General features: G+C 31.1%; 3 protein-coding genes across 4 annotated transcripts in view; 1 reads left to right on the top strand and 2 right to left on the bottom strand.

The window, feature by feature from the left end:
- LOC143195091 (synaptotagmin-15) overlaps positions 1–1,196 on the bottom strand; it is a 345,027-nt gene extending 343,831 nt beyond the window's left edge. For both annotated transcript variants that reach the window (XM_076401953.1, XM_076401961.1), the window contains exon 1: positions 1,055–1,196. The gene's annotated coding sequence lies outside the window, so the exon portion shown is untranslated. The remainder of the gene's footprint in view (positions 1–1,054) is intronic.
- A 6,022-nt stretch (positions 1,197–7,218) lies between these two features.
- On the top strand, positions 7,219–14,286 carry LOC143197051 (uncharacterized). The gene is made up of 10 exons (XM_076405554.1): positions 7,219–7,326; positions 7,399–7,595; positions 8,874–9,037; positions 9,097–9,312; positions 9,386–9,506; positions 10,678–10,848; positions 13,361–13,482; positions 13,558–13,801; positions 13,866–14,030; positions 14,092–14,286. Exons 1-10 carry the CDS (start codon positions 7,299–7,301, stop codon positions 14,224–14,226), a joined length of 1,563 nt encoding a protein of 520 aa, XP_076261669.1. The 5' UTR covers positions 7,219–7,298; the 3' UTR covers positions 14,227–14,286.
- A 429-nt stretch (positions 14,287–14,715) lies between these two features.
- The window catches only part of Reck (Reversion-inducing-cysteine-rich protein with kazal motifs), a 164,840-nt gene continuing 159,771 nt past the window's right edge, over positions 14,716–19,784 (bottom strand). Inside the window, exons 15-18 of the mRNA XM_076401879.1 lie at positions 17,715–17,866; positions 17,480–17,648; positions 15,477–15,711; positions 14,716–15,423 (exon numbers count right to left, since the gene is read on the bottom strand). Coding sequence (XP_076257994.1) covers positions 15,201–15,423; positions 15,477–15,711; positions 17,480–17,648; positions 17,715–17,866 — 779 coding nt within the window. The 3' untranslated portion in view covers positions 14,716–15,200. The remainder of the gene's footprint in view (positions 15,424–15,476; positions 15,712–17,479; positions 17,649–17,714; positions 17,867–19,784) is intronic.

Raw genomic sequence — 19,784 nt, 5'->3', positions numbered from 1 at the left:
AAATAGTAGAACATTTTACTTACCTAAATACATATTACTTATTATTCCACTGCACACTACTTGAGGACCAAACAGTATTTTTGGTATTATTATGCTAGACAAAAACAGAATCAAAAATAAAATTGTTATATATTTCATCAAAATCTATTGTATTTACTTTATTACGCCAATTATTTATGTTATGTTATGTTATATATAGTTATTTCAACTAGAATCACTTTTATTTCGCTTAATAATGAAAAAAAATATGAACCAACATATAAATAAATTATTAGAAATTTATTTAAAAGATATGGTACTTAATTATAAACATATTCTGAATGGTTTTTGGAAGTTTTTAGTCACTTATAAGTTGTTTTAAATACCGTAGTACATAATTTGTGTAAAAAAATATCTGGAGAGGTCATTTACTGATTTTTGGTAATGTTACCTATTGACCAAATAACTAATAATTGATAAAAGCCAATATTCTGCTAACCTATCCATATAGCAGTTTCATACAGCCTTTAAATTTAAATACCAAATCTCCAATATTGTTTCCAATATTATAGTTCACTCAGTACCTGAAAAATAAATCATCTAAAACGTAAATATATTTATTGTATTAATAAAAAAACAAATAGAACTAAAATCGACAGAATAAAAAACAATTTACTTACCTTATATAAAACACTACTTCTATACCCAAAACACCCAATACACTACCACCAATACTTGAACTTTTTAAGCAATTTCTTATTTGGAAAAATTAAATTAATTTAATTAATTAAAACTATATTAAATCATTGGATCGAAGTAATTTACCAATACATATGAGTTAAAACAAGCTCGATAATAAACAATGAATGAAATTTTAAATTTAAGCGGCTTCCTAATTGAAAAAAAGATTATTTTCATAGCATCAAAACTATATTAAATCACGGTTTTGAAATTATTTAACAACGTACACGATGAAGTTTGACAAAACTCTATAAACAACGAATGAAACTTTAAATTCCATCAACATTTTCGTCCGCCAAAATACGAAAAATCAAATTACATTTCTATGACTTACCTCCCGAACGCCGGTCGTGAGAAAACCCACCGAAAATCCTCCCGCTTATGATCGGGAATCAATCGAAAACAAATAGAAAATCGGCTTGACTCGAATACGCTTTTCACAGCGGGAAAAGCCGCGCGGCTAACGGTCTCTGTGAGTTTTCCGAGCGAACTGAGATTTTCTCTAATACCAACCCGGAGCGTCGGGAAAACTTTTGAGGTAAGGGGTGGTGGGAATAGAGCGCCCTTCTTACCGGGGTGAATATAATGTTAAAGGAAAAAAAATGGGAGGTTGTTAGAGATAAGGAACTTTATTAGGAATAGTTTTCTTGTATTTGATATATAGAACATTTATTAGTATTTAGAAAATGATGGTATTAATTAATCAATTTATTTTTTTCATAAAGAACAAATATGGATTTCAGGTGCTTATTCAGGTGCTATTCAACCTCCCTGTATTCTCGTCATTTTCTCGGAGTAAAGAGGCACATACAACATTGAACCTTTCTGAGATTTTTTTCAACATGACCTCTATTACTCGGTACTGTAGGTGTTTTTTTTTTGGCAAGAATACTTTGTCGCAATTGTTTCATGTGTGTCGGTAAATATCTGAAGTAAGATTTAATTCGGTTTTAACAGCTTGTAAAAAGCCATTAGCTATAAAACATAATTAGCTATTTTATTTGGGTAACATGTCTGTTTAAATATGAAAAAAGCCAATACTCTCTTTATAAAAACCTGTTAATTTTTAATTTGCCTCATTTTTATCACAATTTGACAAAAAATGATAAAAGATAATTTATAATACATTGCTCCTAGTGACAGCTGACCTATAATGTATATATTACGCATATCAACTGACAACGATTTGAAACTACGAATATCGCAAACTCTTCCAGCTACCTACAAATACTATAATTATGTCAGGCCAACTGTTTTTAATGACCATATCTTGATAAACTGTTATTGTTGGTTGTTATTAATGCACAATAGGAGATGAAACAATCTATGTGATTAAACTATTTATCAAAAAATAGCTTCAATTGAACATAATATTTATAGAAATAGCTATTTTTTATTTGATAATTTGTCCACACACGTATGAAGCGTATTGATAATTACTTTCCGAGTTCTGTAACAGATTTCACTACCCAGTTATGATTTCATACCTATGCCATTTTATTTTACTTACATTAACGTAAATCCTAGACAAGTTGCTTTCGCCATTATAACATTTATAATTTGCTGAACATATTGAAAGTTCTGTACCTAAACATTTTTAAAATCATCACTGATAGTTATCGTTTACTGATAAAGACTTACGGTAAGTATTCTCCAACCATAAGAACATGTGAAACGTGGTTATGACAATCCATATGTGATGATTTCAACATTAAACCCAAAGAACGTCCTGGCAGGCACAAGACGACCATGGTGGGAAATTACAGAAGTTATTGGATGAAAATCCAACACTTGGCACAACACGATTGTGATAATAATTTTCTATATATTAGTGATTATGACAAAAATGCACTTATGATGTTATTAAATTATAAAGGCCACATTTACTTAAACAAATATGACGAATCAAAAAGAAGAAAATCTAATTTATTGTGAAATTATTTTATTTTAACGGAAAGAACTGGCAAATTATTTAATCATGTTCTGATATAAATGAACTACAGGAGAGCGAACAAAATGTAGCATATGATTGGCTACTTGAGCGCCGTCTCAATTAAGTAAAATGAATAACCTGTTAATATAATTTGATTATGATTTTTGATTATTTTTCTAATTATTTACTTACCCGTATTTTGTTAAGAAGCAAATTTAGCTAAGAATATTGTCTCTCCTCGAAAAAAAAAATCATCACAATAACAACTATCAGTATTTTAAGACAATTAATGCAATTAAAAATTAAAAAACTTAATTGAAAATAAAAACAAAATCCTATAAATAGATATTTATTATATTACTCATATTTAATAATATACCTTTCTTCTTTACTAATTAACTTAAAATAATATAAGTAAAAGCTTTTAAGTTAAGTAATTAAAAAATTAATGAAAACAAAAGAGTCAAAACAAAGTTGATATCAAAAACGATATTTCAATATTGAAGTAAAAGCACCGATATATTTAATTATGCATATTCACATATTAATTATCTATTTCCTTTTCATTTGGTTTTTTCACATCACCAAAGTTCTCTAAATGTACCTTGTATATCTGGATTATTCTCTAGTATATTATTCACCCAGTAGTATCTATATATTTTCATGCTTCAAACTTGTACAATATTGTCTATACTCAACAGTGGTACTGATATTGTACATTATTTACATACTAGCGACCCGCCCCGGCTTCGCACGGGTGGAATGCTGATACTAAATTAAATACACTACAGAAAAAATATGAACGTTGTATATAAAAACATAGCGGCCCGCTCCGACTTTGCACGGGCATAAAATATATATGCCTATGTCACTCAATGAAAACATGATTAAAATCGATCCAGTATTTTTGGTTCATTCATTACTGCCCTTGGCCTGCACGCATTAAATTTGGAGTAAAACAATTCCTCTTCCCCTATACTTACTATGAAGATTTCCTGCTATCTTTGGAATATCTAAATTCATACAATTTTTATTACATTACACATTTTTAAACGCAAATTTTAAATTTGTAATATCTCCGAAAATATTTGTTTAATTTGCATGCTGTAAGGAACCATATTGATCTATATTAATTGCACACTGTATTTAAAGTACTTAATTCGATAAGGATTAATGCCGTATTGCTTAAAATAGCTTCGTAAATAAGCCATTTTCTCACGTAAAAAGTAAACAATAAAAATGGTTAATGTGGGTTATCCCTAAAAGATAAACATATACCATCGCGGACTTTTTTGTAGACCTTTTTATGGTGTACAATACTGTAGTACATTAATTTGATCTAACTCGTAGGGTTAGGCAGCGTTTTTGCTAATTGCTAAATAAGCCTAAAAAAATAGGTTAATTTACGACATCACGTTAGAAACCTCTAAAATTAGCAATGTTGCCTTAGTATATTATGCATGTATTATACATATAAACCTTCCTCTTGAATCGCTCTATCTATTGAAAAAAACCCCATCAAAATCCGTTGCGTAGTTTTAAAGATTTAAGCGCACACAGGGATATAAGGACAGAAAAGGCGACTTTGTTTTATACTATGTAGTGATTATTATCAAATGTGCATGCTTAAATATAATAATTTTTAATAATCACTAGGAACATTGATACTAACACTGATTTATATAAATTTACATATACCCTACCAAAAATAGCTAGATTACTTAATTATATTTTATATTATATAACGTTATGTGACCTCCGAAATACCCTATTTTCGTAATTGTATCGAATTAATTAAACCAGTATCATAGAGTATATTATTATATCAAACTTAATTTCTCGTGTCATCTTCGCTATACCTTTTTATTTTCTTCTATTACCAAAAAAGTACTAGTACTTTATTACTTTTACTGAATTTTATCAATTTCTTCCAAACATATTAACAATTTAATAAGTCAGTACAATAACAGAAAATGATGTTCGTCTTCTTGTACACTTCCCTTTAATCTCATATGAAGGAAAACCTCCGTAATACACCCTGAGGGTTTAGTAATCGATATCGTATTAATCGCGCTATATAACATTCATACATGGATATATAACTATAATAGCATCTAAACATTTGCTGTTAGCCGCAATTAATCGAATATAAACTGACAAGCGATAAAATAACAAATAAAACTACCAAAACATATAATTGATTTTTGCTTTTTACCGCTGTCTCGGTTCTTTCAGTCCACTTCTAGACCGAAGATATCAATCTCAATTTAACGCACTCGTAAATATATGAGAAATGTATCGAATAAAACAAACTATATTGACCGTTTCTTGAATTACCAAGGTCGTAAATATCGTTTACAACTTACCCTATTGTTGAATTCAATTAGATTTAAGAGCGTCGATCCGAATCAAAATATTTTCATAACAGATTTACTGACAATAAAAGTCGATGTTTTCTTGCATTTCCTTTGCAAATTGTTATGCCAATAAATATTTCACTTCTTGAATACTTAAATATGGATATTCTTATGTTAACACTGTTATTTAATTTATAAAAAAAAAATAATTAATAATGCTTAAGATATGTTTAGGTTTTGTGGCAAAATCTTTGTGTATTTTTTGGTGTGTTAAATTTCCTGAACTATATAGCTAACTATTATAACTATAGTCCATTCAAAACAGCAGTGAACCCTCGTCATCTAAATTGATGATGCAATGTTGCCGCACCAACTCTGAGTTTTAGTACATTTTGTACACTTTAACATATGTTATAACAAAATTATAATTTAAATAGAATGATAAAAAAAATGTTATCTAATATAATTTATTCTATCATTATAGTACTCCTAATGCATATATTATCAAAAGACTTAAACTACTGTTAATTATACAGCCACAATAATTTATAGGTTAGAGTTGTTTTATTATGTTTACATTGAACTCTTTTCCACACTACACCACCCTTGTAATGACAGTTTGATATCACTGTATTTCTCCTTAGTTTGTTATGTTAATACATGTGTATATCTTTCTTAATGAAACTAGATTTAATCACTGCATTCTTCTTGATACATTTACCTTATCTGCAAAACAGTTACTATTATTTTTCTTCTCATTTATTTTAACCAAACTTTCATGTATATTCTGAGTAATAACACACATGCACATAAAGCTTTTACACTCTGTAGTACAATTTCCTACAGTTAGAGTATATTAATTATATACTGAACTTTAGTTGTTTCTTCTTCTATATAGCTAACTCTTATAACCATAGTCCATTCAAAACAGCAGTGAACCCTCGTCATCTAAATTGATGATGCAATGTTGCCGCACCAACTCTGAGTTTTAGTACATTTTGTACACTTTAACATATGTTATAACAAAATTCTAATTTAAATACAACAACTTCAATAAAACAACTTCCTTCGCCCTTGCTTCTTGAAACTTGTATTTAAAGCAATCTTCATCTTTTAGATGTGGCAAGCTTAACAAATAGCTTCATTAAACCCAACTTTAGGGGGAGTTACCAATATTCCTAGACGGGCGTTCTTTTCACCAACTTGTGTACCCTCGGCGGACAAGTTCAGTGATTCGCTGGGTCTCTGCTATTACATATACACAAAAAAAAGTGAATTGGTAATTGGTCCGTATTTTGTTATTTGTGAAGAGCTAATATTAAGTTCATGAAGATTTCTTGGAAGTGTAACCTACATGACCATGAGGCATGACCTACAGAGATTGAAGTATAAAAACTGTGGTTGTTAATCAGAACTGCTTTAAGACTTTTTCTTGATCTATGAAAAATACTGACAAAAAATATCTACTAAATCTAAACTAGAATTAAATTACTTCAGGATTTAGGTTATTTCCGTTTTCCGCGCAACAGAAAATACTTCTCTGGTAACATATTCAGACGACACAGCAATCTTAGCATCTCAAGAAGCCATTAAAGAACCGCTAACACAATTTGATAAAGTACAACTGTGGCTGAATACATTACGTATTAATATAAGTGAAATGAGGTCTACCCATGTAATATTCACAACTTCTCCAGGCTGAGGATGCTAAATATATTGGTATGCATCTAGACTCACGACTAATTTGGAAGAACTACTTATTAAAGGAAATCAATTCGCCGTCACTTGTTGAACCACCAAGAGTAATTATTAAAGAATATTAATATAATTTGACATAATAAATTAAATATACTTTGAAACAAATATATTTTATATATTTAGAATTTATTCCAACCGTTAACCTGGAGAATTAAACAGGCAGAAGTGTCTTTTCTTTAACATGACACAATTATTCTGCCAAAACTGAAACCCACAATTTCCAACATAATAGTTAAAATGTATTTTATAACAATAGTTATTATCCATATTCGTAATGACTAGGCGAGTACATGTAATTATATAGTTTATTAATAATTCTATTTCACTCAAATTCGGATGCATACGCTAAAACGTTATTCATTTAAAATAAATTACCATTGCTTAGATACGAATAAAGTTTGATCGATAATATTCGGAACGTCAACTGTACAATGTGACATAGTCAATACTTAATATAATTTTATATAAATATAGAACGAATTTTGTTCTATAAATTATACAGTTTTATTTTTATAGAGAAATAAAATAGTATGGAATCGAGATGGTATTTATTTTCTGGTAAGGTGTATATATTTTTACAAATGCAAGTAATAATAAAAGTTTCACGTAATAATAAGCACCTTTTATCAGGACAAACTCTTCAAAATACGAAAATATCTGACAGAGTTCATGCATTGCATATAACACAATCTGCTTGGAATGATATTGGGAAGCATTTAGATAGAAAAAAGATCAAACAGGAAGCTGCTGAAAGAGATGCAGCTGTTAAAAAGTATCTGGATGAAGGATCCAAAAATATGACAAAAGCTTGGGAAAATTCTTTGGAGGTAATATATACATAATATTGTTGTGAATACAAATTATCATTATTAATTAACAATAAATATTAGATGCTTCCATGTATTTTGCTTAGTAATATATATTACTAAAGTGCGAAGTATCAATTTAATCAACCTAAAATAACTACTAAATTGACTCACTTTGGTTTAGAATAATTTAATTGTTCAGTACATATTCAGAAACTAATCACAGAATGCTCAAAATTTCATATTTCTTCATCTTTTGAAACCCACAAGACTTTTAAGAACTTATGGTGATATGCTCCATCATAACCCAATTGTCAGTTTTGATTTCAACGATTTAAAAGTAGTGATTTTGATGTCAATAACAGAAAACCACCTGGAGTACTAAACAACGTCAAAGACAGCGAACAGAAAACTTATTGGACTCTCAAAGGACTTTCCGCCGACTTAGCAGTTGATGAATCAATTGTTTCCAGAAGTGAATACAAGATAGCGAAGCTGTAAATGGAGTTGAGATGGCTACTATGCTAATTAACTAATGTGTCAGTAAAGAAAAAAAGTCTTCCTTGATTTATTATGACTGGCAAGAAACCCAAGAGCCAAAAATAAGAAGTTAGTTCACCACCAAACTGTTACAGAAACTGTTTACCGACAATTACATCAAAGAAATTTAATGACGCAATATTGCATTAATACCAGCAATATCAAACTCAAAATAACTCAGTACAAGGGTTGTGAAGGATACACTGATGTAGCTCAAAAGGGCAACCCTGCCAAAGCCAGCATATCCACAAGGCATAGCCCCTTTTGATAGCCGCTTGTTCAGATTGCAGCAGCATCCTTTTGACATGATATAACCTTGTTGCCAACAAGAAGGGAAAAAGTTACAGAATATTATGGAAAATATATTGATTAATATATATTTTATCAAATTTCCTCAATAAATATCTTTCTAACATACAAGAGTCTAAAATTAGTAACAATGAGACATTTGTAATAATACATTTGTGATAAGCTTTCCGTCATATTTCATCATTTAACATTTAATTATTTAATAGATCGAATTATTTACTATACAATTATATTATCAGGTATTTAATGTTTTAATTTAATATATTTAGTGTTTTAAAGTATATTTTAAGTTATGTTAGCCTTCATTAAAATTATTATAACACTTTGTTAACAATATAGAAATTCAAATAACAACTAAATCTAATATATCCAACTTATTACTGCAAACTGAAGTTATATATTATATACCAATTTGCACTCACTGAGCTTTAAAATATTTTATCTTCTTAGAATGTACGAAGACGCAAAGAAGAAGAAAGACTTCAGCTCATTGAACAGAAAAAAGATGATAGAATGCAGAAATTCATGGAATTGCGAAAAGAACAGGAAGAAATTAGAAAACAATATAGGGACAAAGTTAAAAAACAAATTTTTATGACTACAGGCTACGCAAGGTTTATTAGAATACTATATATTCGCCATAACAACATACAAATTATCTTTCTAAATTTAGAGCTTTAACAAGCGCACTGGTAACATCAGAGGTTATCTATGAAAGAGAGAAACAAGTAGAATTACAACAGAAAATAAAACAACACGAAATCGAAGAAGACAGGAAGTACGACGAAATCATTTTAGCACGAGCTCTGGAAGAAAAAGAGGAAAAAATAAGAGAAAAAGAGAAACAAAAGGAAAAGCAAAAAGTTTATGGAGATAATTTAAAGAAAATGTATGACATATATATGAAATCTAGATTTTTAAAGCAAATACTATTTTTATCCATCATATTTAACATTTTGCAGAATAAAAGAAAAAGAGGACTTGGAGAAAACACTAAAAGTCAACCGAATTGCGAAAGAAGCGATCGATAATATAGAAGCAGTTAGAGAAATGGAGAAACTAAAAAAATTGCAACAAGAAGAGGTAAGTAACAGCGCCAGTATTTCTTCGCGTAATTTTTAATTAAATATAGAAAACGTACTGAAACATATCCGGAGCATACATGTATATGTCACATTTATCTTGCAACTCCAGGTGGTACCTCATTTTACATATTACTCCACAATATAATTCATCTGTTAACCAGGTACTTAGTTAACTAGGATATCTTAGGAGATTATCTCAGTATATGTCAAAGATTCCACGATGAAGATGCAATATCTAAAGATTGCGAAACGTTGGCCAATTTTAATCAACAAGCGCCTCCAATGCAGAATCCGATAACTAAAGTACTAACGACCGCATAAGTCTCAAGTATGACAGACTAGATATTAGGTACTCTAGTTAAAAATATCTGGCTTTTTTTCTTTTTCTGTCCACCAATAGGCAACTGCCGCTAATCATGGGTTATTTACTTTTCCATATTCCACCAATAGCTAGTTCAGCGAAGCTAAATCAAGCAAATAAGACACTTGCGGAATGGCATGAATTAAGTTTTTGAGAGCACATTATTTTGATTTAAAAAAAATGGTATGCTATACTTCTCGCTTATTCACGTATTTACTCAAATAATACTCCTTGACATCAGCTTAGTGCTGCAAAAAGAATTAATAAGAGTGTACTTTCGAGGTCCCAGGAGAAATCGAGGGAAAACCTCAAATTCCAAAAGCATGCACAAAGTTCTCACATATGTTTTGTCTAATATAATTAGCTATTTGTGTATTGGTAAATTTAAGCTCTAACTATAGCATATAAGACCTCGTAGAAAAATTGTAGCCAACTTCTTCTTCTTCAACATAAAAAAAAATTTAAATAAAATATACACCTAATCGTTATAATAATGAAATAAAAATAATCAAAAACCTTATTTAATCTACTTCAGGTACTTTATATTCTACTATATATGCACAATTTAGCTTAATACGTACCTAAACCTATTTATCTATTTACAATATTATTTTAACTATTACGAACTGATCATTTAAAATGTTTATCATTTAAAATAAGATCAAGTAAATTAAACAAGCACAGTTGTAGAGTCGCGAAATAACGACAAAACGTTGAAAGCGACAAAAAATTAAATATTTGACTTAATTACTACACAATGTCACTAAAATCAAATCAACCAAAATGCAAAATTACATTTTCTTTTTAGAAAATGAGAGAGCAGAAGGAACGTTACGACGAAAAAGAGAAAGTGTTGAAACATCTCGATCAAAGAAGACAACAGGAATTGAAGGAAGAAAAAGAACTAGACGAAGTAACAGATATATATCAAAAGGCCAAGCATAGGATCGATTGTATGAGAAAAGATCGAGAAAAAGAGGTAAACATTTATTACTTTTTTAAATATATATTATTATGGCTTTCCCCCACTTGTTTTTTTATATATTATTGTAGAATGTAGAATATTTCAAGAAGAACGCTCTGAGTGTGAAGTCAATCTCAGCGTATATATTTGCAACAAGGCTAGAAAAAGCCAGATAACTTATTTTATAAGTACTTATTAGTCGGTCTGTGATTAAAAGTGTGTTGACATCAACGTCTCTATGAAACTTAAAGCAGCTTAACCATCCGCATGAATTTTAATATCATTCGTTTTAACATTCTTAAAAATGAATTATTATTCACAATAACTATTGAAAAGATATCATCATTATCATGAATACATAGCCGGCAATTGTACAGAGCGTCTCCTCAAAAAAGACATTGGTGATGATGCCGCAAAACTTGTTTCCTCTCTATTATTTGTCAAATCTTGTCACAGTTGGCATCGGCTGTAACCGTTCCGGCATCACACAATTATAGTATCCTATATTTTACATTATTTATTCCTTTCGCATCTAGATGACTTGATCAATGTCTTTTTTCACCTTCCATACAAAAAGTCGATTTTATCACAGCACGGATTCTTATAAATTAAATAGATCACCTTTTATTCGATAAACATGTCTAAAACGTTGAATATCGAAAAGATCCCCTAGGTTGTGGCTCAGTATTCAGGGCAAACTTTTAATCTTATAATGAGTTGTTATACATGCTCATATTTTCATACTCATATTACTAAATAAGCTCATATACATTTTATATGTATTTATATTTTAACTCTAATCTACCGGTCCAAAATGCCTTTATGACATTAATATAACAAAAATGCTTTATGCGATTAGCTTTGAAACATTTCTTGGGATATTCTTGCTCTAATATTCACATCTAATATCTATTATAACTGCATATACGTTTATTATAATAATTTAATAATAAAACATATTCTGAAAATGTTAGAACTATGTACCCGGTGTGTCCGAAAGTCATGACCGTTTTTTTTCGGAAAAAAACTACATAATCAAAAAAAAGGGAAAATTTATTTTATCAAAGTATTGGACAATTCATTCTCTACATCTTGCCCATCTTTCAAGCAATTTATGGATGCCATCCCAAAAAATAAATCCTTTAAGTAAAGACATTCATCGAACCATTTTCTAACTTCTTCAAAATTGGCGAAATGCTGCTCTGCAAGCACGTGTCCCATTCATACGGAAAGTTGATATTCGGACGAGATAAGGTCTGGAGAGTATGGCGGGTGTGATCATATGTTCCATCCAAGTGCTTTCAACGGTTCCTTGACTGGTTTTGCTTTCTGAGACAGCGCGTTATCCTGTAGTATCTATCACTTTATCATGTCTTCGGAGCCATTCTCGGTGTTTTTCGATCATCTTTGTATGCAGCGGTCGCTATTAATGGCTTCACTAGGTTTCAACAGCTTGTAATACATCACGCCACTCTAGTCCCACCAAACACAGAGCAGACGTTGTCTTGCAACCAAAACGATTTAGCCTTGAAGTCGATTAGCCGGCTTCGCCAGGTGATGGTTCAACACCCGTGCATCCTTCAATGCAGAAATGACTTTCGATCCTACTTTTGAAGCAGTATTTCACAGACAATTCTTTGATTTTTCCATTTGCATTGATGTGACACCCATCTTCCCATCTTTTGGACTTTCCCCATTGCTTGCAATCGGTCGCTAATCATTTCTTGGGCCATATTTACTGCTTCTGCCAATTGTTTTTGTGTTTCGGTTAGGTCTTCATCCAATAATCCTTGCAGATTCGCATCTTGAAACATTTTCTGTCTACCGGAACTTTCATTGTATTGCACATAAAAATCAGCACAAAAGTAATACATGTCGCAAATGTACGTTTTTGAGCACGAAACTTGACATTTTCATGGAGGTCTGACGATATTAAAGCTTTATGTCAGTAGAATAAGATGATGTATGTGTGAAATCATAATATTGTATACTTAAGCCTAACAACATCTGTTAGAACATCTGTTTCACCTGGTATGAACTATCGTTACTAAAAATTGTTTCAAATCAAACTATGTATAATTGTTAGCCACTACTTATCGCATTGTTCTGGTAGCATTTAGATTCCACGTCAGAAAAAATTCATATATTTTGTAGTTTTCTAATAATTAAAACACACTTAGGGGTTCTAGCTAATCAGGACTTGGAGTTAGCCTTCACCACGTATATCATTGGTGTCATTAGTATGTTTTTATCAATGGAATTAATTCATTGTATTTATTTTTCAAAAGCACTCTATGATGTTTATTAGCAATCTTTTTAGTTTAATTAAATAACATTTCTATGATAGTTAGGAAATAGTATTATAGTTAATACGTAACCAAATCCAAATATATAATCTCAAAATAGTTTTCGAAACACCTGATCTAACAGTTACCTAATACAACTCCTTCAAAATGAATTCATATTAACAGTAGTAAGAAAAAGTCAAGGTATAAAACATAAACAAAAAACTTTTTTAATATTTCAGCTTAGGGACATTGTGGTGAAAAGACGTGACAAAATAGCCTCGATGGTTGTAGCGGAGAATCAAAATAAAACAGAAGTTGAAGAGAAAGTCCTGAAAAAAGCTATAGCAGAAAAGGAAGCTATGTAAGTTACCATAAAATTTAATACCCACTCATCCGTTCTTATGATTATGATAACAAAATAAAAAATTATATTCAGAGAATTAGAGAAAATCAAAGCAAAAGCGGAGCATCAGGAGAAAATGAAACAGGAACGTTTGCAGAACATTCGAGAGGTGCAAGAGAGAGAAGAAATCCGAAAACGAAAAGAATACGAATTGAAAAAATGGGAATTACTAAATCGATTTAAGACTGATGAACACACCCAAAAATATGAACAAGAGAAGAGGAAGAAACATTGGAACGCTATCTTACAGTATAGAAATGTCCTACTAGATCAAATGGTAGAGCAATTTTTTTATATTATGGTGAAGGAGATTTCTATTATTATACTCAATATTTTAATAGGAAGAGAACCGTATAGAAAAACTAAGAGAAGAAGAAATAGAATCATCTTATTTCAAGGCAAGCGTTGAAGATGAAGACGCAAAATTCTTTGAATATGCCAATGAAGTAATGGAGTTAGCAAAGAAGAAGAAACGAAGTATAATACCAATTGAAAGAGTAATAGAGGTAAATGTGTACAGATTTAATTAGGCATTCAAGTACAAAAAAAATCCTGTGGTATTTTTAGAGATACGTCAAAGACATGAATATAAAAAACAATTATAACAATGACCATGAATGTAAAGATAAAAATTCAATATTGAAGAAAAAACTAATCAAAAAGCCAAAAAAGAAAAACTGTTCTTGTTGCATAAAAAAATAAATAATTGTAATTAAAATGTAAGTATATCTTAAACCAACGAAGAGAACATACAATATAAAAGTTTACATGTACCTTTCTATTTTTTATGAAAACAAATGATTGTGAAGCAAAATTAAATAGCTACCTTAATAATAAGTAATCACAGTTGAAAATATAGTCAAATTAAAGACAATTGAACAAGCATTCGCTATTATAGACTTTGAAACTCTTTTGAAAATGGATATTTTACTGTTACTATTTTGATGATATGGCGGAGGTGCCTGTTTCTTCAAGATTTCAAGACTTCAAACAATATGAAACAACAGGAAAATATTATTAAAGAAAATGTAGTATTAATATAATTAATATTTTATTATTTATATAGGAATGTAGCGTTTATTATCCTAAAAATTTTAACTTATTAAAAATAGCAGTATATTTTTTTATTATGGTGAAGGTACTTTTAATGTTATACAATATCCTAATGGAACAAGCAGATAAAAACAAGAATAACTATAGAAATATCATTTTATTATATAAACTTCCAACTTTACAGCATCATAAGGTAAATCACCCTTAAAAATTAAAATATTCATCATTATAACTTCATTTTGGTAACATAAATAATAATTTTAGTAACGATATACAAACATTTACAACAAAATCATTTTATATACAAAGTCTTTCAATACATAACATTTATTTTTTTGGTAACGTTAATGTGTCTTTCATCAACTCAGTTGTTTGTAACAACAGTTTTTGTAATATTTACATGAGATATCTCTCAATCGATCAATGACTATTTACAAATCTTTGGCCATAATGAAAGCACAATCTACAACATATCCATGAAAAAAAAAATGTATTTTCAAGCAATGTTAAATTAGTTTAAAATAAATATCTAGACTCATTGTTATGTAGCTTACATTATATCACAGATAAATATCATGTTAGTTTCGTTGAAAATGTCGTGATATTAAAACTGGTAACGACAATTAGAATCCTAATCTCAAAAATACCATCATAGTAAGTAGAATTACGAAATTTGGAGAGTTCCATGATGAAGTGCTTGTTATCACATCGGTGTGGACGATGGTAGCTAATGTGAGAGAGCTCAGACTCAGTTCAGTTGCTATTCTGGGACTCTGCATGTTAATTAAGCTCGCTATTTTCTCTGCTTCTCTTATACAAGCTTCCAACTGCAAGGAGGATGGATTCCTGGAATATTTTCTTTAAAGAATCGTTATCGAGGAGTTTAAAATTATCCTTACCTTTCCGTTGATTGTACCGTGAGGAATATGTCAGTTTCAATGGTCATAAATCCTCTAACTGTACATTGAGCTAGTTGGATCTGTCTTTCCAAACCCTTTAGTAATGATCTTAAATTCACAGCTTCAGTGCTTTTGTTTTGTAGAGCGTACAGAGCTCGGTCTATTTGTTTTGTACTGAATAACAATCTTAAAGCTCCTCCACAGAGAGGACAACAAGCTCCAGGTGGTGTTATACCTGAAACAAATAAGTTATTAATACAAACGATAAAAAAGAATATGTATATATATATATATAGATAAAATAAAATATACAATTGCCATTATTATGTAAAAGGGGCAACGGATGAATTTCTCTAAAAGAAATTGCAACAATTGGCAAAGCTCTTGGAGTATTGACATTCTCACGTTTCAAAAGAATGTATATAATAGTAAAAGAGCTCTTCCCTCTTCTCAAAAAATACATTTGATGTTCGTGTTGTTGTTTACGTACATTGTCGTACGTGTTGTCGTACATTTATCACTGATTGATGATCACGGAAGTAACACTGCTTCTTTAGGTACTCACTTGTGTGCTAGTTAATGAAAACATCTAAAGCAAGGATTTTCTAACTTAACAAGTTACCAGGGTCACTATTTATATTTCGGGAATAGGAAAAAAAACAAATAGTTAATCTGCGAATATATTTTTATTGTTTTTTAAAGTACTCGCCACGATGATCAATACTTTTTGCATAGGGTTAAACTATTTTTTAAAACATTTATTCCATTCCGAATGAGGTATCTCAAAACATGATTTTTGAACGCTTCGATAGGTTCTTCGGGCGATGAAAATCGTTGACCACACAGTTTACTCTTCACGGATGGGAACATAAAGAAGTTATTGGGTGCCAAATCAGGGCTATACGTCGGATGACCCATCAGTTCAATGTTTTGAGTGCTCAAATAGTCTCTTGTTTGAGTCGATGTGTGAGAACTCGCATTGTTATGATGAAGAACAATCCAGCGTCTCTTGTTTGTTTTCCTAATTTTATCGAAGACCTCTGGCAAAGAAATGGTTCTGTACCAATCAGAATTTATTGCTCGACGATCCTCTAGAAGCACTGTTGCAATATGACCAGTTTTCCCGAAGAAACAGGCCACCATTTTCTTTGAAGTGCTTCGTGCGCGAACAACTTTTGTTGGATTTGGTTCATCTTGGAACACCCATACAGACAACTGCTGCTTACATTTGGGCTCATACAAATATATCCATGATTCGTCACCTGTCACGATTTTATAAACGTCTTTCGAAGCACCGCGATTGAATTTCTTAAGCATTTCTTTGCACCAATCGACACGAGCCTTTTTTGAGCGATTGTCAAATTGTGTTGTGACATGACGAACTTAATCATTTTTCTGGCACGACAACCGATTTTGGACGATCTTCACGAAACTCGTCGGACAGCGAATGACCACTACGAATGAATTCACTAAACCAGCGATACACGGTGGTTTTTGATGGAGCTTCATCGCCAAAAGTTAAATTAAGTTGATTGATGCACTCTTGATGTGATAATCCACGTCGAATATCGTAAAAGTCATCGCACGAAAGTGTTCACGTTTCAGTTACATTTTTTGCCGAGACAAAACTTTCAACTAAATATAAAATAAACAAATAGCGTCCGTGCGACAAATTTTAACAATACTTTGTTTGATAAAAAACTCTACAATATTTTGGAGGAATATCAAAATCAAGGTCTTAATTTACTATGGTATTAAGTACTAATTAGAAGTAAGGAATACGGTGATAACAATATAAAAACCATTTTAAAACTAATTTATAATAAAATGTTAATTGTTTGGTCTCAAACTTAATTAATAACATAGTTTTATATTATCACTAAAAAAATCTTAATAATATTAGGTTCCTCTTAAAAATGTAAATTTGCCCATTACAATATTAATTTCATAATCATTATAAATATATTGAAAAAATTTAATGAATTGAAACTTTTGATACATACCCAAACAATTTGGATCCGATAACTTTGGACATTTGACATTAGAACACTGATTAGCTTTGTAATTGGTTATTAAACCGATAGACGAACAAGGTCCTTCGTAGTCGACGGATACCATGTCAGCAAATGCTGCACATTCTGACATATAGGTCCTTCCATTTATTCCGCAAACCTAACTCGATGAAAATAAACATATCAATAAAATATACCTCAATACTCGAATAAATAATAATCTTACATATCCAGTTCGTTTGCATTTATTTAAACATGGACCTCTATACGCTAACTTGGCATTGTGGTGAGCCAAAAGGCAGGCATTGTCGAACTGTTGATTATCTACATCACAGACTGGATCAGCCGGTAAATTCTCACACACCACAGAACCATTAACTGCAAAATAAAGAAGTTTATTTTCCAATCTAATGCTTTTATTAATATTGTTCCGTATACTTCTCTTTACACACAATAAAGTTAAAATAATACATTTAAATATTAGGTACTTGCATATACTCTATTATAAACTTTTTGCGTCGTAATAGATACACTTTTCATCGCCTATCACAATATCTCGCAGAAAACATTTTCCTTTTAGCGTTGCACGCAATGAAACAAAAAATTCCTTCAACACATTTGATCCATCAACTGTAACAGGTCTGACACATAGATGGCGCTACTAGAATTAAATCCATATGTTTTTTCGTTAGCTCTAACCCTCAAAGATGCGTGTATAAATTTAACAGCTGTCGGATCATTAGTTTGTGAATTATAACATTTTGAGTGAAGCAATATTTGTTATTGTGGAAAAACGGATAAAAAGTAATTTCGCGTGTTGATAAAATACTGCATTTGAAGAGACAAAATGCAGTTGAAGCAAAAATTTGGTTTGATGCTGAGTTTCCGGACAGTGCCGCAGGAAAATCAACCATCAAAGATTGGTATGTTAAGTTTAGACGTAGTGAAATGAGCACCGAAGACAATGACGCCAATGGCAACGGACGCCCAAAAGAGGTTGTTATCGACGGAAACAATTAAAAAATCCACAAAATGATTATGAATAACCGTAAATAATAATTGAATGAAACAGTACATACACTAAAGATATCAACTGAACGTGTATATCATATCATTCACGAATATTTGGGTATGAGAAAGCTCTGGGCAGAGTGGGTGCCACGCGAGCTCACTTTTGACCAAAAACAACGACGAGTTGATGATTCGGAGCAGTGTTTGAAGATGATCAAATGTAATAAACCCGAGTTTTTGCGTCGATATGTGACAATAGGTGAAACATAGCTTCATCATTTTACTCCGTAGTCTAACCGACAGTCATCCGAGCGGACCAAATCGTGGGAAAATTCAACAGTCGGCTGGCAAGGTTATGGCGTCTGTATGTTGGGATGCGCATGGAATAATTTTCATTGACTACCTTGATAAAGGACGAACCATCAACAGCGAATAGTACATAGCGTTATTGGTCCGTTTCACAGGATGAAATCGCCGAAAAACGGCCGCATTTGAAAAAAAATAAAGTGCTGCTTCACCAAGACAATAGACAGAGTCACAAGTCAGTGAAAACGATGGCAAAAAACCCTGAATTGGGCTTTGAATTGCTTCCCTATCCACCGTATTCTCCAGATCTGGCCATCAGCGACTATTTCCTGTTCTCAAATCTCAAAAGAATGCTCGCTGGGAAGAAATTTTTGTCGAATGTAGAGGTGATTGACGAAATTGAGGCCTATTTTGAAGCAAATTACAAATCGTAGTAGAAAATTGGTATCGAAAAGTTGGAGGGTCGCTATATTCAGTGTATTACCCTTGAAGGGAATTATGTTGAATAAAAAAAACTAATTTTGTTAAAAAATGTGTTTACTATGGTAGGCCGGAGACTTTTCAGTTGACCTGTTATACTATCTCAGAATTCTTTGAAAGTTTCAGGTGAGTTTTTGCCCAAAAAAAGTCCTGCAATGCATTTCTTCTTAACTTTTCTAGTCCTCCAGTCCGCCAAAATCCCAATTATAACTTTTAAATATTTGAAACCAAAACCGGCAATTGAGATATGACGTAGCACCATCATCATGAGTTACTAAAGGTTTTTGGTGGATTCAGGCAACATTCAGGCACGTTACATTATTCCTGAATACATCAAATAACTCAATAGCACTAAATTTTATCAAATATCAACTCTCTTATTTAACATACTAGACTAGATTATTTACCTTGCAATTCATCAATAAATATCGCTGATTAAAATATATGCAAGCACCTAATATGTACCACAAGAAACTAAAAACTATATACCAAAGTCTTA

Source organism: Rhynchophorus ferrugineus, unplaced genomic scaffold, assembly GCF_030347505.1.
Source record: "Rhynchophorus ferrugineus isolate W39M unplaced genomic scaffold, kcgeb_rfMv2 rfM1, whole genome shotgun sequence".
NCBI classification, from domain to species: Eukaryota; Metazoa; Arthropoda; class Insecta; order Coleoptera; family Curculionidae; genus Rhynchophorus; species Rhynchophorus ferrugineus.
This window is presented reverse-complemented; position numbering and strand designations above follow the sequence as displayed.